Source organism: Stylophora pistillata, chromosome 2 (assembly GCF_964205215.1).
Source record: "Stylophora pistillata chromosome 2, jaStyPist1.2, whole genome shotgun sequence".
In the NCBI taxonomy this organism is placed as follows: Eukaryota; Metazoa; Cnidaria; class Anthozoa; order Scleractinia; family Pocilloporidae; genus Stylophora; species Stylophora pistillata.
Genome location: NC_142520.1, coordinates 42,902,378 through 42,924,037, shown reverse-complemented (window position 1 = coordinate 42,924,037; position 21,660 = coordinate 42,902,378). Strand labels below are relative to the sequence as shown.

General features: G+C 36.9%; 1 protein-coding gene across 1 annotated transcript in view; it reads right to left on the bottom strand.

Moving 5' to 3' along the window:
• Nucleotides 1-191: 191 nt before the first annotated feature.
• LOC111346387 (G protein-coupled receptor GRL101) overlaps nucleotides 192-21,660 on the bottom strand; it is a 23,595-nt gene continuing 2,126 nt past the window's right edge. The window contains exons 2-14 of the mRNA XM_088749520.1: nucleotides 7,277-7,348; nucleotides 6,685-6,756; nucleotides 5,861-5,932; nucleotides 4,638-4,709; nucleotides 4,068-4,139; nucleotides 3,727-3,798; nucleotides 3,306-3,377; nucleotides 2,947-3,021; nucleotides 1,734-2,730; nucleotides 1,450-1,531; nucleotides 889-951; nucleotides 662-742; nucleotides 192-399 (exon numbers count right to left, since the gene is read on the bottom strand). Coding sequence (XP_088605646.1) covers nucleotides 338-399; nucleotides 662-742; nucleotides 889-951; nucleotides 1,450-1,531; nucleotides 1,734-2,730; nucleotides 2,947-3,021; nucleotides 3,306-3,377; nucleotides 3,727-3,798; nucleotides 4,068-4,139; nucleotides 4,638-4,709; nucleotides 5,861-5,932; nucleotides 6,685-6,756; nucleotides 7,277-7,348 — 1,864 coding nt within the window. The 3' untranslated portion in view covers nucleotides 192-337. The remainder of the gene's footprint in view (nucleotides 400-661; nucleotides 743-888; nucleotides 952-1,449; nucleotides 1,532-1,733; nucleotides 2,731-2,946; nucleotides 3,022-3,305; nucleotides 3,378-3,726; nucleotides 3,799-4,067; nucleotides 4,140-4,637; nucleotides 4,710-5,860; nucleotides 5,933-6,684; nucleotides 6,757-7,276; nucleotides 7,349-21,660) is intronic.

The window sequence follows — 21,660 nt, the reverse complement described above, 5'->3', positions numbered from 1 at the left end:
TTTGATTGGTGAGGATAACGTTAATAATACAAAATACCGATCTTGTTGGTTTGACATAAAAAAACAAAAACAAAAACAATGCAGTCAGGTACTCCATGCGCCAGCTTGGTAGTAGCAGCTAAAAAATTTGGGTGGTACAAGGCATTATCTAGATATTAAAAAAGACCTATTAAATTTTCGGTCAAGTTTATATGCAGAATTGGATGCGTGCAAGCGTAAAAATATTTGCACCAAAGTTCTAGAAATCATGATAAATTAGCTGAGTTCTCGATGGATATACACTTGTTATGTTACACAGCTCATATTTACATCTGCAAGAATGCGAGTTTTATGTCAATTAACAAGTTATTATACCTGAGGAAGATGCACTTTCAGCCACTCTACAGGCTTGTTCCATCGCTGTCGACATAGCAAAGGGATTTTTTTTAAGTTAGAGTTGTTTATCATATAATAATTTGAAAGAATAAATATTCTGGTAGATTTAAATGATTAGACTACATGTACCTGCTAAGGGAGTTGGGTTGCAAAGCCATCAACAGCAGTATGAAGGTTGCAAGTTTTTCGGGTCGAATAATATCCTTGATATGTTTCCCATATAATTGTTTTACTTCACTATTTACAAATTGCTGTCTAAAAATAAGTAAACAGAGGGAGCACTGACCTGATTGCGGAGCAGGCAATTCAGGGTCTTCCACTTCTGGAATATCGTGTTGGTCTATTACTTGCATTTCAATATGTTCTCCTATGGGGAAGAAATGAAAGGAAAAAAAAAAACAGGATTACTAACAACTTTTCCATCTTTTCTTTTCTTCGCATTACACAAAAAAATTCCCAGGTAGAGAGGGGATATTTTATGTATAATTACATTGAGAAGAACTATATTTTTACCCTCTTCGTTGATAGCATGTGCATCTTCATTTCCAATCTGTCCCTGCTGGTCAGTTTCTGCTTCTTCTATGTTATAAAACCAAAAAAAGCAAAAACACAGAGAATAAGTCAATGTCAGACTTTTCCAAACATTTATTACATAAAAATAATTCCGCTACAACTTAGGTTTGTATTAATCTTCTTACAGAGGTTGATTCTTTTATATTTTGGTAATTATTTAATGATATTATTTACAAATCTCCGCTCACATTCTTATTCAAAAGGGTTCGGCGAATAGCTTCAATTTGCTTCAGCATTCCTAATACATGGCTTGATGATACTAACCTCCACAAATCGAACTGAAATAATGATTTCTTATTGGGTCGTCCTCCATTAAACTTTCTTTTTCCCCATTTCTGATTGCTTTTCGCACGCCTCAGGTGCAAAAAATTGAGAACAAACTATTGAAAGGAAACTTGTTTGTCATTACAAAATTTGTTAAACCTTGAAGTTTCTTTATTTCGAGGTGGGAAGCACCATCATTGTTGTCAAATTTGCTATTTTAATATTGGAAAACTGTGCCTTCTTGATTTTGTCCTCTGCAGAAAATAGATTGAACATTGGACCACAACTTCCTCAGTTTAGGTTTCAATATAGTTTGCACCTGTACATTTGAAATTTACAGAGAAGTTTGTCTAAGACTTTCAAATAATCTCTTTTAAATTTAGGCAGGTCTCCATGGTCATTGTTTATTATGTCAGTCGTCACAATTACAAAATTAAGTTGCCAGCCTGCTCTGACACGAAACCAAATTCGAACATGGCAGTCATGTCCTATTTAAAAGTGATAAAAAATAAACCTGTTACCTGTGGAGTAGAAAGTGTATACAGCAATGGGTTGATAGCTGAATTGATCGGCAGAGCGAACACTGCAATCCACACTGCTAGATCGCCAGGTGGATCAAATGTTTTCTCGACGTGAGACTTGATGCCGATAGCAATGATTGGTATCCAACACAGGAAATCGGTCAGAATAATGAAGAAGACTCTTTTGGCAAGTGCTCTTTCTCTTTTGGCCTGCGCACTTTGTGCTCTTGCTTGTATTTCACGAACAGTTCCATGTGCACCGAGCCGTCTACTTGACGACCATGATTTCAACAAGATGGCAATATAAGCCACCATAATGAAGATGAAAAGAGAAAAATTTAAAACGATAAAGATGGAAGTGGAGTATTCCCAGCCTTCTTGTAATTGTGAGGAAAGTTGCAGGGGCAGGCACACTACGTTTTTACCATAATACCAGTCACCAAAATAGCGCATCCCAGACAAGGGAAGGAATGCCATAACGCCTCCCACCAGCCAGATAACTGCGCACACTAGACGAGCCTGCCTTGGTGTAATTTTTGCAAAAGTGTAGGGAAACACAATGTTCTTGAGCCTGTCCCATGCAATCAAAGAAATGATCATAACTGACACCTCACTTGAAAGGATAGACATGGCGCCATTGACATGACAAAACCAACCAGTGCGCCACTCATAGTCGTGCAGGTAGTATTCCCCCGACCATTGCAGGTCTTTTACAGCTACAATGATAAGGTAAATACCCATGATGCCGTCCGAGATACCCAGATTCACCAACATGATAGATTGGACCACATTGTTATCAGGGTAAAAATACTGCCACCCAACAACAAACAAAGACCCAAACAACGACAGAAGACCGACAACCCAAAGACTTGTCCTTGGAGCAAGGTTACGGAACATGGAGTGACAGCTTGCGAAGTTGTCATTGAAAGAATAGTCGCAATCGGCATCCTGCCTGAAAAGATCGAGGTGGCAGCACATTAGGTTGGTGTCCAAAGTCCTAGATTTGGAAAAAAAAAAAAGAGAAGAAATATTTAATATTAATAACAACCTTACACGGATAGAAAACAATGGGCATTCAGTGATCCAGATACATTCAAGGTTAATGATCTGCAAACGATTAATAATTGTTGATTGATTGATAACATATACTCTTATTAGAACAGTTTTTTAGAGGGGTGATTGAGGTAATTGTTTATTATGGACGGAGTCTTACACTCTGATAATGTGCTTCAACTGCTGGGTGAAAAATCCTCTAGGGAGCTCAGCCATCAGGTTGTAGTGCATAAACCTGCAGTTTTGAAAAATAATCAGAAAAACATTAGGTTGGATTATATAGAAATTAAACCAAAAAAATTAATTTGGCTTACTCCAAAAAATGTATTTGAATTGGAAAGATGAGATACATTTATTATTGTAAAAAAAAACAAAACAGAAAGCACAAAAAAAGAGGGAAAAAAAACAAAAAAACCCAAGAGCACTAAATATTTCATAAGAAAGCTCAGCTTTGTAATTCATTTTATGCAACAAAGTCTACTTGCTTAGATGAAAATCTCTCTTTTGCCGTACACTTACAAAAATCGCAATTCGTGGGCAAAGGTGAAAGTCGTGCTGGAAACGTTTTGTATCTTATTGCCGAAGATATCTCTGAAACGAATAACATAATAACTCACAATTAGTTAGTAGAGAGGGTCTCACGATTGTTTGTTTCCTCATAAATTTACATGGCACTGCTGTGAAACTATCTAGCTCTCAACCATGGGTGTCCGCGTTTTTCTTAAATCTAACCTTGCTTGCTAAAAGTATGTTCATAAAAGACCATATTTTTAGTCAAACATAAGTCACTACAGCAGTACTTTGTTAATCAGCTTATTTTTATTTACTTGATCTTAAAATTTGTGAACTAAAGCCTGAGATTTTAAATGCTTCTGTTATACTCTTTCCATTGCTTCAAGTATTCTATTTTTTTTTTCTATTTGTGATTCACTGTACTCACAGAGCTTTGAGGTTTTCGACGCCTTTAAAAATTTTGTCAGGCAAAGTCTCGAGTTTGTTCTCCGAGAGATATCTTAAACAGGCGAAAGGAATAAAAGATAAATAATATAATACTGTAGCATAATATAATTGCAATTGGGTGTGGCACATTACATTTAATCGATGGCAGAGTTAACATTACAATAATCTTGTAATTTTGCTGTTATCAACTGAGTTCATAAATGTAAAATGGCCTCCGTAAAGAATTTAAAAAAGCTGACGTTTTGAGCCCCTCGCCAGAGCTGTGTATGGTTTGCGAATCCACTCATCTTGGGAAAAGGTTTCAACTCTGAGTGTACTTACAATTCGAACAACTTTACCAAGCCCTGGAACTGATCTTCATGAAGCCTCTCAATTTTATTGTAGTCCAATTTCCTGAAGAAAGCACCATGGAAAGTTTAGACTACATAATTATGCAGAAGTAGCTGTGGAGTGATATCTTTAACGCTTTTTTTTTCTTTTTTTAAGTTACTACCGTAGTTCAGGTAAGGCAGTGACAATGCTTTCTCCAATAAAATAGCTCTCAGTTTTCATTTCTTACTCTTCAAAGAAAAACATCAGACATGAGAATAATACTTTCAAGGTTAAGCACGAAAAATCCCAAGTCTATTCACAAGCGCCTTCATGAGGTCTATTGTTTAAAGCTGAATTTTGAAAAAGGTTTATGATCCATTTCCTGTTACAAATTACGAACTTATTGGGTAGTTTGATCCTCCAATACAATAATATTATATATAATATTTTAAAGGAAACTAATGTTTGCCTTCTGAAAGTATATTATAATTAGAGTTGTCATAATCTAGGAAGCTGTTGTATTTACCACATTCTAAAATTTTCAATACAATCTTTAATGTCAATAAGAATATTACTCACAGAAACTCTATCGCTGTAATGTTTCTGAAGATGTGCGGCGGCAGATTTCCAAGTTCGTTGTTTGACAAATCCCTACAAGAGATCCCCACAGTTACAAAGAATTTGCTAATGATAGAATTACCATCAACTGATTCATAGAATAATAATTATTGGCAGTTTGTGCTGAAAAACTTTCAAAAAGTGTCTTATTACTTGTGTAGTGGCCTCCCTTTTTCAATTTATTTCCCCCAAACCTTTAGCACATATTCCCAGGAAGAAGTCTTATGTCTTCAAATTCAGCTCAAGAAGACCCTAGCATATTAAACTTGCTAAGAACACAATAATAAAGAACAACTAGAACATGAGAACATCTGTCAACATCTTTTGAGAAAAAATGACATGAAATATGTTTCCCTTATAAAAAATTAAAAAAGAAGCCAATCAAGGAAACATCCACTTTCGACATTTTTTTTTTTTGGGCGGGGGGAGGGGAAACTCCTCACAGCAGTGAAATAATTATAAAATAAAACAAAACAAAGAAACAAAAAACAAAAACAAAAAACAAAAAAATAGGTAGAAAAAAAATAGCAACGTCACCGGAAGAAGAAAGATAATATCCAAATGCAAGCTATTTCTTTTGTCACAACTATTATTATTTTCATCATCATTATCATTACTATTATTATTGTTATTACTTTTATTACTATTACTATTTCATCATCTTTACTATAATTATTACTATTGCTATTATTACTAGCAAATATATAAAATAATAACTTAGTAATTATTTTATTCTATTAATTGTAGGTGTCCCCTATTAGTAGAGGGCTTGCCTCTCGGCTAGCTTATTTTCCTGACACTTAAATAAAGTTTCTATCTATAGATCTATCTATCTATCTAATAGCAAAATTATCCGGCTGGCGCAGGTATAGGTTAATGGTTTATCATATGTTAAAAGCTTGTACTTCATTCAGCAGAAAGAAACCTAGGAGTTGTTGAGGCTGCTATTATACAGAAGCTTTTAAACTTTTAAACCTCCAAGTACCTTAGCATTACTTTACAAAGCACATCAACTGCATAAAATAGCATTCTGTTATTCATCTACATGATCAAATTTACAAAGTCAAGCTGGAAAACTCCATGATGTTTGAACTGTTACAGCTGTGCCTTTGTAAACAATATGTTAAAAACTATCATTTGGTTCTACCCAATTATCTTCTTTGTTAAAAAGCCATCTCACTCACAGATGTATCAGCTTGGAAAGGCTGCTAAAAAGTCGGTGTGGTAGACTGTTCAACTTGTTATTTGACAGATAGCTGTTAGGAATGATGAGACAAAAATGTCTTTTCATTAAGACTGTAGGTCATAATTTATAAGCAAAAATACAAACAGAGGCTGGTCATCAAAAATTATAAAAAAGTGTAGTCAAATCTGGGCAATCCGCTCATTTTAGAAAAATGACTGTTAAATCGTTTGTCTCACAATTTGTCAAACAATTAAACGTCCGTTTATCTATAAAACCAGGAGGAACAGCGCCATTTTTGTTTATTGCGTATCATGGTTACTGTCGAGTATATACATATTGCCCATTCATTTTGGTAAGGTCAATATTTCTAGCAAAAGAAGAAACTCGTAGCTGACAATTTTACAATTGCTACCACGCCCAACTCTCTTGTGTTGGGAGAGGTAGGCTGGTTCCCCTTTCATTTAAAATCATTCTTAGGGTAGAAATAATTAGAGAAATTATCGAGCTCTTAATCTCAGAAGATACCAAAATAGGTAAAAAAATGTAAAAATATCCCATAACGACTAGAAACTTTATGGCACGCATGATTTCATTGTTGAATAACTGCAGATCTTACACTGATCATTAGAAAAACAAAGATCAAAATTTGAGATGGTTAAATTGGTAGGTTATGTCTTTTGTGCTTATAGGAATATAATTAGTTATGAAATATTACAAGTGACTGATATTTCTTTCAGTCTTTAATAAATGTTTGGAATAGTGACAAAGAGTTGAGCAGTCAGTAAGCTAATACCTGAGGAAAGGATCTCCAAAAACACTTACAGTTCCTGCAGGTTTTCTAGATCTTGAAATAGTTCCGGAGGTAATTCAGTGATGTTGTTGTCTTGCAACCATCTATTTTGAAGTAGAGAAACATGATTAGTTGTATCAAATCCAGCTATTTCTATCAATTGAAAGTAGCTTCTAACTGACCTGTCTTTTGTCATTAAAGGGAAAGAGAGATTAAAAGAAAATGAAAAGAAAAAGCATGGGAAAAATCAACGACAAACGGATGGTTGGGAAATGGAATGCTTCTACTTTACAAAACATTTTTTTTTTAAAAATGAGCTGCAACATTTAATTCACAACTTAACAAATAACCACATTATGCAAAGCAATACTGTAATTGTGTCTTTTTCCACATTTTTCGAAAAGTTTAAATTATAAGTTATTTTCTTTGTATTAAGAATGTTTGTATTAAAAATGTGATTATCTGCTTTTGTTGATCCGTTTTCATTGCACTTCATAGCACAAGTCATAATGCAGATCTTGAAACACTTTGATCTAGCAAAGGGAAATGATAAACTATTTCGATGCAAAGTTCTGTTTTGAGGTCAAGGAATTTCTTCTCCAATAGTATCTGATATTTACTCACAGTTCTTCTAACTCTTCCATGCGTTTGAAGGTGCTTCCATTAATTCCTTTCAGGTCATTGTCATTCAGGCGTCTGCGTTATTTACCATAAAAAAACCGATTATTAGTTCGTCTGTCTGGTTAGAGGGATTACTGTTGGTGTTATTAATGACTGATGTTTTGACAATTAAGCAAAAGTGACATCAGTGACATCGAGTGAGGAGTTGCTCACACCAACTTTACCCAAAAAAGATATGCTTGGTTTAGTAATGACACTATGTTAATAATAAAAAATATAATGGAAATCTTTTAATAAAGACACCTGGTCATGACTGTTCTATAGTGAATGAATCACGTAAAAAGTAAGTCGTGGCAAGATGTCTGATATCTGAGGCTTTTAGAGCTCAGTGTTGTGCATCAAGGGAGGCACATCTTTGCTGCGCTATCAGAAATATAGGACGATATATTATCTATCACTGAATCTGTAAATTCCTGTTCTTCTGTACACTAGGAATTGATCAACAGGTGATAAATAGCCTGAAATCTGAAGTTTTTAATCCATGGGTGTGAGAGTTGGCCCCTGGTATCAGTTGTACATGATTTGGTTCTTTACTCTGGAGGGTTGACTGTCCACCATAATTATTCACTTTTTCCAAGGCTGAGGAGAGAAAATATGCCTCTGACATCCTTACAAGGTAAATGGCTATACCAAAACATTTCTCCGTATCTTCCAGAAACCATAATTGCAGCTAGTAACAATGCTGATGGGAAAGAACCAGTAACTGGTTTTGTTGTTATTCCTTACATCTAGAGTATTATGGAACCCAAGAAAATTTTCAAAAGCCACAACGTTCAAGTTGCTCAAAAACCTTTTCAGACTACAGAGCATATTTTTGCCAAAGCTAAGGATCTTGTCACGAAAGAACAACAAACCGACGCTATTTATACTATTCCGTGCAATGACTGTGATCACGAGTATATCGGACAGACCAAACGTTAGTTTGGTAATCGGTTGAAAGAGTACCAAAAAGTGGCCCCTCTTTGCAGAAAAGAAAATTCAGCTTTATCGTAGCACACATGCCTGACTAATCATACAGTTGGGTGGGATAATTTTAAAATGATCTCCACTAATCGACCACCAGTGCCCTTGTTTGGAAGCTTGGCACATCAACCCCGCCCACGTTATCATAACCAGAAACCCTGTAGTGTCTCTTTAACCACCGACGGAAACTTCTCCACTGACCTCTACATCAAACCCACAGACAAACATATGTATCTCTTGTACTCTTCTTGCCATCCATTACATACTAAAAGAGCCATTCCGTTCAGTCCAGCACTCCGCCTACTACGAATCTGTTTAACATACAAAGCTTTAAAGACTCGCGCCACTCAACTTACCACATACCACATACCTTCTCAAACGAGGTTATAGCCATAAATTCGTCACCAAACAAATACAACGCGCCGCTGACATCTCCCGCACACTTACCTTACAAACTAAAGACGTAAAAAAACCTAACCGTATTCCATTTATAACTACTTTTAATTCGTCGCTTCCTCACATCTCCAACATTATCAAAAAACACTGACATCTGCTGCTGTCTTCTAGCCGCTACAAGAAAAATCAGTTTTCCTCAGCTGCCAGTTGTTGCCTTCAGACGTTCCCCCAACCTTCGCGACACATTTGTCACAGCCAAACTCCCCTCCAATTCTACCACTCCCCATCCTCAACTTCCCCCACCCCCTCGGCTCTTTCCATTGTGGTAGTAACTGCGCTACTTGTCCCAACATCTCTGACGGACATACTAACTATAACCTTTTTTTCTACCTGTAAAACACGTACTATTAAATCTCACTTGACCTGTGACACAAAAAACTTTATCTACTTCATTCAATGTAACCGCTGTAACTTACAGTACATAGGAGAAACTAAACGACGTTTAAAAGACCGTTTTAATGAACACCGCCGTCCCATTGATAAACCTAACTCTAAATCTAAATCTACTACAGTGGCAGAACACTTCCTTTCCTCTCCCAACTACTCTGCTCACGACATGGAGCTTATAGCCATCGAAAAAGTGTTTTCCAAGAGAGACTCGATCCGCAAGGCCAGGGAAGCTTTTTTAATTTCAAGAGGCAATACTATTAATCCCGATGGCCTTAACGCTCGCGAAGAAAAGTATTAGACGGCTTTTCCCTCTACAATTCTTACTTCTCGTTATTTATACAATTTACCCTACTTTATTTCTATTTTTACTTACTATTTCTATTTTTAATTGTTACCTCATTGTCAATCAAATTTGTTTTACGTTTTTCCGCTATTACATCATACAGCTATCTATAAAGTATCACCCTAACTCTATGTAGATTCCCACTACACCTGAAGAAGGCTGCATGGTTTGGCCAGCCGAAATATAGTGCTCCGTCTTAAAACTTAACTACGTTGCATCGGTCTTGCCTCTATACTCATATTTCTACCAAAATAGCCGCAAGCATGCGCCTATGCGCGGAAATGCGGACTAAATATGGCTGCAAAGTATAAAGGAAATAATGGGGAAATAAGAATAGTTTGCATTTTGTGCTATTACTGCTAGAAACTTAACGTTCACCATCATCAATAGATAGAATCAGAATTCGAACACAGGTAACCCAGGCTAACTGTTTGTGTTACTTACACGTGATTTTAAAAAGAGAGAACATATGGGCGAAGTTTAGCAGTGTTCCAGATAAGAGACGGATCTCGGGTCAAAAACCCAACGGCAACCGCTACGTGACCCGACACTGATTAAAAGGAAAATCGGCTAAACTACTTGTTTAGATTAAAATACTATAATTATGAAATAAAACAAAAGTAAATAAAAGAGTGAAGTTTCCAATGAAAAACGATTGAAAGCAATAACTAATACAAGATATTAAGGAAAAGAAGTTTGAAAAGACGACTCAACAAAATTCCAAAGGCGACTTGACTTGCGAATCATTTGGTACTCTGTTCATTTAGCAAATAAAAGAGAACGTGCCCCTGAAATAAAAGTTGACTTGCTGTAGCATTGTTAATTTCCATACTTGTTAGTTCAGAATAAAATAAATACAGTTCGATGATCTCTGTAAAGCTCAAGAAACTGAGAAACTATGCATCTGATTCATACGTGGCGGCGGCTGACGCGTGTGATTTTCTCCTCGTTTACCTAGCACGTAATCAAATTCTTCCCCAATCGAATTTCATTTCTTTGTAAACAAGATTCCATAAGGTTACACCATAGTCACACCAGGTCCCGGTTGTTCGAAGGATGGATAACGCTATCCAATGGATAATTCTCTATCTTCTGGATAACGCGGTACGTTTACTTGTCACATCCAATAAACAGCGATTTATCCGTTGGATAGCGTTATCTACACTTCTGACAACTGGACCCATAATGTGATTGGTTGTTGAGAAAGAATGGATTCTGGCCAATATTCCCGAGGGTGTAGTCTGATGGTGAGTTTTACCTTTGAGCAATCTGGGACTCCCCTCACTCCACGGGGACTTATTTTACTCATTACCAGGTGCCCCGAGCTCAGTGTCAGTTTGAATTGGACAAATTGTGACGGCAACGGTTTCAGGCCGCCATTCTTCTGGGTTAACGTTCAGGATTTACGGAGCCAGCAGGCTTCGCGTTTCAAGCTGGAGCTGCTTTAGTGGATTCAAGGTTTAGAGTTATGGTCTAGTACGAGTAAACGGTTGCATTGATTCGGTTCCCCATCAACAAGTTTAACTCAAAAAGCAAACATTCTCTCGCTCAAAAAACATCCCAAAAAAATGGTGCCTTTTCAACTTGTAAAGTGGTATTCTAGCTCCAGAAATGCGAGATGCGAGGAAATTAAGCCATTATTTGGGCAAAAAATGCTCCTTCTAGCGGTTCGTTTTCTTTTTACTTCGACCACCATTTTGTTTTTTAATACATTTTAATGACCATACATGAGGTACCTAATGATAAAAAAGCCGGCCTACGTTCAAAATAACCGGTTAAAAATGAAATAAAAAGCGGGAATCTGAGGGAAACGATAGCTGACTGACTGGGCTGAATCATGAAATACTCAGGCAGAGGGTATGCGGTCATGGACGCGGGCCCGAGTGTTCTAGGGTTAAAATTCAGCGAAATTATCGGAAATGCTAAGGGCTGACAGTTAAGACCGAAGAACTTTGTTTTCGTCTAAGGGTATTTTCCTATTCCCAGAGGTTTTAAGGAGAAAATTCATTTTCGAAAAGTTATAGGGGGGTGTACCAAATTTTTGAAGGTTGTTCTGTAAATAAAAAGCGGCAAGGAAAACGACGCCTCGAAGCAACAGAATAGGAAATCAACTCTGCAAGCTACTCCAAACGCCGCCACGACGAAATGTCTCTTAGTGACCGGGAAACGCCTTACAAATAAGATCGTCGATAGTTCAGTCTTTAAATCTTTATCTTGGGAACTCAAGTATAGAGCAGGTAGATAGTCAGAAACTCCAAGGACTTATCACTGACCGACACTTACGCTTAAATAATCGCGTTGAAGAACTGTGTAATAATACTATCCCAAAGAATAGCACTGCTTCGGAAGATAAGAGGATTCCTCCACATTGAACAGCGCATATCATACTATAACGTAATGATAAAACAACTTCTGTTATATGGATCAACTGTTTGGTCAAACTGTTCTAGTGATAACATAATGAGAGTCTTCAAGCTTGGAAAAACGCACTCCCCGAGTTATCTTGAAAGCTAATACAAGGTCGAACAGCGTGAAACTCTTTAAGAAAATAGAGCGGCTTCTTCTTTATGACGAAGTCAAGTCTAATTAAGAGCGTTTTAGTTTTCAAGTGTTTACTTGGAAACTGTCATGCACATATGTACGATATATCTAAATGTAATGCAGACCTACGAACTAGTCGTAATAGTAAATTATATCTCGCCTGCCCTCGTTTCAATCGTGAAACCTAGGGAGGAAGGACCTTTAGCGTACATGCGACAAGGCTGTGGAATCAGCCACCTTCAAACCTAAAAAATAAGTGACAACAGTTGCCTCTTTCAAATAGGCCCCGGTTTCACAGACATTTCCTGATGAGCTACGATGAAGAAGAATATTTTAGTCCGAATGAGATAGTAAATTGAATCTCGCCTGCCTTCGTTTCAATCGAGGTGACCCGATTGGTATATTGTATTCAACCCGACCCATGTGGCATATTTTACTTTAGATAAATTTTAGCTTGCATACTTATAGACCCGTTTATAATGATCGAATTTATTTTACATACATCTCAACACTAATGATGGTAATTTTAGGATCGAGGGCCACTAGTTCATCAGTTGAATAACTGTCATCTGTTACCCTACTGAAATAAAGTTATTATTTTTATTATTATTATTATTACTCAAAAATCTGTTTTCCGCGGCAAAACCTAGCGCGTGCGCATGCGTTACTCAGCTCTCTCACGATAGGTAATATTCAGTGCCGCGTCTGTTGTTCCCCTCAGACCTTCCTTTCAACCTTGAAAATTTAATTAGTTGAGATATCATTGAAAGTAAGGGCTTTTCCATATTTTCGATCTATTCTCCATGAAATCTGCAAAACTTACAGCATTTAAGCTGCGGTAATAGCCTTTCGAATGATTTTTCTTTCGTCCGTCCGCAACGTTGAATACCGAAATTCACGCGCTCGCCGCTCAAGCTGTTGACTGTCTACGATTTCTTATTGTTTAGTTCGTGATGATGGCGGCTCACCAACTGAAACCTATTTGCACCTCGTCAGAAAAAAAGGGTAGCTTTTTAGTGGGCGTATAAAAGGAACTCTTATTACAACGATCAGGTCATCACTGAAGAAGGCACTAGACAGGAGTGTCGAAACGTTGGGTCTATGAATGGTAGTTTCCTGGTTGCATTCCTTAAATCCTTAAATCGAGAGTAGCATCAGACCCTGTCTGATTTGGTTCTTTTGGAGCACATTATGAGATCAAATGAGCAGGATTTTTTTTCATCGTTGAAACTTGATCTCGATATATCTTTATGTACAGAAGAAAAAGACTCACTTGTCGGTAGTCTTGAGTAAGAAGATCGTGAAAACGAAAAAAAGTTACTTACAAAAATCGCAACTTTGTGTTGTTGTCAAAGATTCCCTGGGGCAGGTTGTGCAATTGCATTTGAGACAAGTACCTATAGATATTGTACCCTTAGATAAGTGTTCTATAGCGTATAACACAGCAGCAATACATTAGCAAATCACTTATTAGTTAGTTAAGTAAACCCAAACTTGTCTTGAATTTGTTGTTGACATTTTGGTTACCGAAGAAACTTAACTTAACAATTTTAATTCTAGTCTTTAATTTATACCCAGACAGAGTAGTACCCAATTTTATAACTGGATTACAGTGAGAAAATCGATATTTATGTTTTTTTCCTAATCTGTACTTGTGATTTAGCGCCCTTTGGATAATCAAAAACTTTGGTTGGCTCTGAATCTTATAGGATATCCCAAGATGTCTTTTGACATGCTAATTGCACAGGGGGCACCCACAAGTTTAGATGCATATGGTTTGTTTTTGGTATTTGTGGAGAATAATAGAAAACTTGCGAGTGGAAAATTGCTCTCGCATTACTTTTTTTCTTCTAGTTAGTTCTTCTTATTTTTTAAAATATGACTGGTAATCAGTGGCGGATTCAGACCTTGAGCTGACAGGGGGGGGGAGGGGGTATTTTGTGTTAAAACCTACCAGCTCTTCTTCCTTCTGCGATTTTTTTTTTTTACCCTAATAAAAAGGAAGGGGGAAGCTGGTCCCCAGCCTCTCTCCTAGATCCGCTACTAGTAATGAATTCGTTATCATATTCGTTCTTTTCTGAGAATGTCCAAATGGTTCTTAAAATTGATTATCTACGGATCTTAACACAAAATTTGGTGACACAAATATTCTCAAATTTTTGTTAACTAATTGAAAAACGCCATCAGATATCATTGCCTATTTTAAGTAATTAGTTACTTGTTCATTTTTATCTTATTTTTAAGAGTTAAAAGCGTCAGGAAGTTATAAACAACAAAAACTAATACTCTTGGTATTGTCTTGAATTGGAGAAAAATAAAAAAACCCTACTTACAGCCACACCAAGCGGGTGTTTCTACTGAAAATATCTGACGACAATTTATTCAATGGGTTACCGGACAAGTCACTAAAAGAAAAAGAAAAACGTTAAAAGCTTGACAGTAGCAAATCAATCGCGCTTCTTTTGCTTTAATCGTGATTTCCTAGTACGTGATTTTGCAGTATAGTAAATACTTTGAATACTTTGAAGACTTTGTAAATGCTTTGAGATATTTTAAATTTAAAAAAATGCCATAGAAACAAAATTGTTATTCACGCCGTCTTGTATAACCTTAGATCTTGTATAACCCCAGTATCTCTCACTCGTTCGATCCGCTCACTCGTGAGAGATACTTTCAGCACTCGAAGATAAAATTCGTATCCCCAAGCGGCCATATAATATCCTCTATCTATCTTATTAGATGTTTTGTTGTGTAGCATCGCTGAGTATTTTTACGGGCTGTGCCGAATTTTGACGAGCCCGTAGGGAGAGTGAAAATATAAACAACGAATGAAAATAGTCAGCGATTCTTAACTGCAAGAAGTTCAATAAGAGATTTATCATCCAACCGGCACCAAATTGTTATTTCAGTGCGGGCGAATTTCGCGGATATTTCGGGAGTACAAATATCGCTTGATATCTGTGCTCGTCTCGCGTGATGAGTGTACGTACACATGTTTACTGTTTTAGCGCTAAGCCCTCTAAAAAGGTTTTAGAAACACTTGAAACCCAGAGATTGGTGATGAGATCTTTCTTAGTCAATGAAAAAAATATCTTATGATTAATTAGGAGCCGATTGGAAAATCTATAATTAACAAAAATAGCACATGTTTTCCTTTTTTCCAAGAGGAATTTCAATGGACAAATATGAAGATAATTTTAGTTCTGTTGACCGTAATTGGTTAATCTGTTTCAACGTGTCATTAGTTGAAGCACATTCACTATTTGAAATGAACTTTCGACTCAGGAAATTAGCGGACGGAAACGTCTCCCGTCTCAGCCAACAAAAGAAGCACAGAGAATTACTGTTTGCTGTTAGTATGGCATGGTCCCTTCCACTGTCTCGTGTTGTATTGTCATGGAATCTTGTGAAGATCGCTAGATATACGGAGATCCCACGGGCGTTCAATCGGTTACAGAAGAAGGACTCATGTGTGATCTACACGTCAGTTTACTTTTGCTGGCTCTTGTCAACGTTTGATTAAAAAATTTGGACGACCGCTTATCCGCTTGCCCTTTTTCTTTCGTCTTTTAAATTCAAAAGGCACGTTGAATACGAGATGTTGAATTCTCCAATTTTACTATGTAAGTTTACCGAATTTTTTTTCACACTCAATATTTTCCTAATCAAAACGACCAGAAGTCTATACTACTTCCGACCGCCAAAACAGCAAAAATGAAAATCTAGCGCTAAACAGTTTATAAAGAGGAGACTAACTACTTTCGCAATTGACTTCGTGCGTTTTGTGCTGACTTTACTAAAGACTCGTCTTGTCGCTAGTGTGTTTGAGATAAGATATGCTTAAAGAGGGGCGGTGTCACTTTAACTGACACAGTGTTCTTCCGAATTGGTTCCCGACTTAGGTTTCCATGGCACGAGCCTCCGAGGCGGACCGGCAGCACAAGGATGTCCTAAATTAAGGGATTACACTTATGTTTCGTTATCACAGGAATAAGTACCTGAGATATTGCATTCTCCAGTGGCTCTAGTAGATCCTGGATGTTGGGTAGTGTTCCTTGGAAGTAAATCACCGAGGTCTAAAAGCGGCATAGCTTCGGTAAAGTGAGGAAAAGGACTTAGAACTGGGCTTGGGATATGACGGTTTTGTGTTTCTTTTTCATTTCATGTGCAGCGGTTGGAATTCAGTTTTCCACCGTTACTTGCAGTTTTTCCTCCATGGTGGAATTGATGATTTCTTCAGTTTTCTTCCGTTTCCCCTGCTTGCCTTCACAGGACTCTTTCCGCGGCGGCTTTAAGTTTCTTGGTAAAGTAGTTTTTTCGTGTAATCATAAAACTTCTTCAGTTTGTTTGTGTTTTTAATAGGTGTCGACCTCGTCTTTAAGAAAGTTCACATCTTCGTCGATTTCTTGAATGAATTTGTTATTGGCTTCTTATTTCTTTTGTAGAGTAACGACGTAAAGTGCGAGCTTATTCACAGCAGCTGTAAGGCTCTTAAGCGATTCTCGAGCTTCGTCGATTGATTCAAGCTCTTTTAGGCGTGTTAATATTCTCCTAAGTGGTGGGCTAACGGTTTCATCCTCATTCTTGCTCACCATGTCGAAACTTGAAGTGTCGTTGCCGTCGTACACTTCCAACAAGCTTTTTTTTTGCGTCTTTTCATCTGGGGATGCGCTATCTTTACTGGAACACTTTGTCTCTTCGCTTTTCTGTTGACTGACTTGCCCATATATCAAAATTCCATGATTTTCAATAATTTTTGGAGGAGCGTGTCTCGTTGATCAAAAGTCAACAATATTTTAATTTATTAATCCGTTTATTAACATTTAATTAGTAATTAACCACGTCATTTACGGCCCATTGCGTAATCGCTTAAGGCTGACCTTTGAGTTAATGTAACATTTTGCCATGACACGCGCTCGATAGCGATCAGTCCCTTTTCTACCTCGCTACCTGAAGTGTCCTTGGAGAATATTGCTAACCTGTTTCTTGGTACTGGAGTTTTGATTGGATGGCGCTACAGAAGTGAGTAGTGTGTTTGTAATCAGTTGGCATTTTAGTATCAACATTTCGTTTCCCAGCATGAAATTGTAAGGAGTCGCTTGCTGTTAGATCGCTCAGAAATTATGTATTATTTTTTGTAGATCGAATAAAAACCAATTAAAAGGATTATACGATTCCGTGTCCAATCAATTACTCGCGGGCCATTTTCCTCCACCATCCAGAGTGTCAACATTTACGTCTACATCCCTTAGTTGCTAGCTTCAATCTTCCAGTCTCGCATGAATGCACTGAAGTTTTTTGATTTGTCTCATAGTGGCTAGAGACTTTGTGATATTTCTTCAATCGTGGCCTATTTTTCATCTTCCGGCGTAACTAATGAACTCGTCTTTAAAATGGAGGACGATTAGACGAGACAAGGAAACACCTCTCCCTTCGGGAAGCAAAAATAGTTCTCTAGTTCTCTATTGGCCATTCCCTTCCCCACCCTCCCCCCCTCTTTCCCTCTTTCACACCTTCATGCTTCGAAGGACATTAGGCTATATCTCGATTATTAATGATTAAACTAATTTTATGAAGATAAATAGTCACCAAGAGTATAAACTATATTCCTTCTGTATGTAAGACAAAACAGAAGCTTAGCTGATCAAACAGTACAAATCTACGACTTCGGTTACAAAGTCTAACTATTGTAAAGCTTTTATTGTTACAACTATCCATGAAATTATCTATTTATCTTTTCTTGTGTTTCTTTCCCAAAGTCAGTGGGATTAAAACTAGGAAGAATACTCTGTACTTTTTGACTTACAGAGCTATTAATTCCGTATTGTTTTTGAATATGTCTTTTGGTAAGTCCTCCAACTGGTTGTTGTCCAATAACCTGTCAACACAGGACGAGAGTTAGTAAGTGTAAAAAGTATTCAGCTGCTCTATCATTCTTAACGCATTGTCATTATCACCAATACTATTATGAAGCTAGAAATAATTTTAGTAACAACCAATCGAAATATTTCTAAATCTCGCTCTTCGTTCTTGGAAGTCTACTAAAAGTTTAATCCATAATTTCTTCAATTACGTCCTTTTTATGAGGCATCACCAAATTTATTTGATTCCCTCTCTACCACTTACGACTATTTAGTTCTAGGACTCTTCAGGAAAAGGGTAATTTTCCATGGTCACAGCAGAGTAAAAGAACCACAGATAGTGTTCCATTTCGATACTTTAGAGCCCCAGAAATATTTGAAGAGAGTTCTCTGTGCTCTAAAGCCGAAAACTTTCGCTTGAATATCATTCTGTTCCTAAAACTGGTGAACAACAAGAGTAGCTGCAGTTTAAATTGACTCCAGCATGAGAACCATGCGCAAACACAGAACTTTGTTTCGCAGAGGATCTTCCTGAAGGGTTTGGGGATGTATGAAACAGGTCAGGAAGAACTTAAGGAACATTCGTGGACTTAACCGATTGCTTCCTTGTCGTTTTACAGCGGTTTCCGTCTTTTCCCTATCGAGGGTCTCAGACAGTCTGGGTTTGATCAAAACTTGGTTCATCATCCACTGACATCTCGGCAGCGTAGAGCGGTTAATTATTGTATATAGTTGTTTTTGTTTTTGTTTTTGTTTTTTTCATGTCGGTGCACATAGAATGTTCTCTAATCCTTTTTTCCTTCGTTGAGGTTGCATTTTATCGATCTTTTCTTGCCTTAGTAAAATCCTACCAAATCGAACGTTGATCGCATTTCAATAACCAGAAAGCCGGAGAAGAGTACGTCATTAAGTTTTAAGGATGCCAAACAAAGGCTAAACACACCTTTAAAATTTTCGTAATTTCACACGTGCGTTGTTATTGTTTTTCTCAGGGATGGAAACTCGTATAAAACATCTTGTTAATCGATAAAACTTTTTCAGTGCTGTCCAGTCATACCTTTTTATGATAGAATACGGAATGATTTAAATCAATTTTGACTTATTAAGATGGTGATAGAATAGGATAAGTCCTAAAACATACCCGCTAACAAACTAATTTTGTTTAGGTTTCGACGAATGCTTTCCTTTCGGTGTTCCATATAAATGCGTGAAAAAAAGTTAATGCGCTACCCAACAATACATGTTGGGGGTAATTGTGGTGTAACCTTCATAACAGGCCAGATGATATTGATATTTCATATCGGTACAATCGCGGAAAGCCGTTGCATAACTAGTATTTGTCTTGTTTGAAATAAGTTGTGATCCTATCGCATAATTCAAAATTGCCGCCTTCCTTCAAAAGTGATGATCACAACCTCTGCCAAAAGGAGATTACGGTTTTTCTGGAGAGGAATGCAAGACAGCTCCATTGAGAGCTTCGAGAAAACGATATCGTTTATTGGTACTATTTACAAAAACGAGTGCGAGCGTTTCGTCAGGTTTCCAAACGTGAGAAAACATTACGAGGCCTGAAGCCTCGTCGTTCTCTTGTTTTCAAGCGCTTGGAAACCTTATGAAATCCGAAGTACGAGTTTTTTTAAATGACTTCTCCAAACAAACTATACAAAATTATTCAGTTTTGTATTTTTCCCAATTATCTTTAAATTGCCTTGTAAGTGGGATTTGTTGTATTCAGTCGGCATTCATTGTATTTGTAAGCTTTTGTTTTCAATTATCTAATAGTTTCGCGCTGCGCCAAATTTGTATTATAAAAGCGTTGTGAACTTGAAGTGATTTACATATTCTCTTTGCCATGGCCAAAGGTGGGTTTTGCTTCCCGAAACGATCGAGGAATAAGAACTATGCGTAGAGAGAGAAATACGGAAGTCTACCAGATATAAGAATAAGTGGGCAGTAGGCATTTTCTTAGGATTGGCAACGAGTGCAAAGTGTCAAGTTTCAAATAGTCAAGGTTGGTGAAGTTTTAAAGAGTATGAAGCTGTTTGAGTAATCTATGAATATAGAGATTAAGAACAATTTTATCGCTAGTAATGAAAATGTGATGAAACACCAATTATTTTCAACTAAATTGGAAAGAATACAACGTCGTGCATTAGAGTTCATTCTAAAATCTGATGATGACTATGAAGTTCGTATCTGTAAACTTAATTTACTGTCTCTAGAGCATAGACGATTTCTTTTTGATGTACTCTTTTTAATTTCTATAAAGCTTTGAACGGATACATTAATTTAGACATGTCTACATATGTCCAATCTTAATCTGATACTGATAGTTACCCCCTGATGTAAAGATAGCCTTACTTTAAAGAAGAACTATACTCAATCGTATTGTGGGCATGTGGAACTCGCTTCCATTTCACGTCAGATCAGCATCTAGCATTCCAAGTTTTAAGCGTGGTGTGATAAATTTCTTATGGAACAACTGAGTAGGCCATTTAATTGTAAATTGTACTTTTATATCTTCTTTGTCCTTGCATATTTATTATGAATATCTTTTCATTAGCTGGGTGGTCTGAGCATGGGGTCTTTGAATCTTTTACGGACTATCCCTATGGCATTTCTTTTTTCTTTCGTTTGTTTACTATGTTGCCATTAAACTCTTAAATAAATAAATAAATAAATAAATAAACTGGTGTTTCATTCAGTTTCAAAGTCATCCACCTAACCCGAATGGGGCGCTCTTGTTGGCTTATAACATTATGAATTATTAATAAGTTTGAGAAGTTTACTTCTTGTCCGTTCCATTCACCTCGAATATTCAATAAAAAAGAATCGATTTACTACATGACAATATTCTCTCCTAAAGCTCTTTTTTTCCGCGAGTTGAGGATTACGAGTGCTAAGAGCTAGTACTTTGACTTTTATACCAAGAATTTGCAAAAATGGATGAAGTAATGAGTACTGCACTATATCATTTTCGATTTGTTACACTGCGTTTGGAGATCAATGCATTTCTAGGGTTCGCTTGATTTCTTTAATAAGTAGACAATACACATTTTGAACAAGGAAACTTATCACGGAAAAACTTATTCAAGAAAACTAGGATGGGTCTACGGAATCCAAAATCCTCTCCAGCAAGTTTTCTTTGATAAATTTCCTTTAAAACCTTTTATTTAAAGTTAAATATAGCTAGCTAGGAGTCCAAGAGTGCATGTGAACTATCAATCCCCTTCACTTGCCTTCATTACATTTGCATTGGAAAATTTCAATCTCGTGGCTGTTTTTATTCGGTGCGCGATAGTACATCGTTGCTCTGATCTGAGATATTCTCATCAGTGCGAGATGGATTTGACGCGTTCCTTACACAAGTAAGACAGGTTCCTTACTTACAGCCATCTCAACAGGATATTGTTACTCAAAATGTCTGATGGTATTTTCTTCAAGTAATTGATTAATAATTCAATTTCATTTCATTTGTGGGAACGTACTAAATAGCTCTATGAAAATTTAAAGAACAATTATGGACTTAAAACCTAAAATATCAAATTTCACGATGGAATCGGTAACTCTGTGAAAGTAAGCATTTCTTGCATCGCCGGGGTCTCTCTTCGCTACCTTTGAAGAGGGTCTGGATGGGGTTAACTGACAACTGACAAATGGCCAAAATTTTAACTGACTACTGACAAATCGCTGAAAAACTAACTAACAACTGACATTTGTTGTGGGCTTCTACTGACAACTGACAAAAGCCCGGATCGCCCTAAATATCCTAA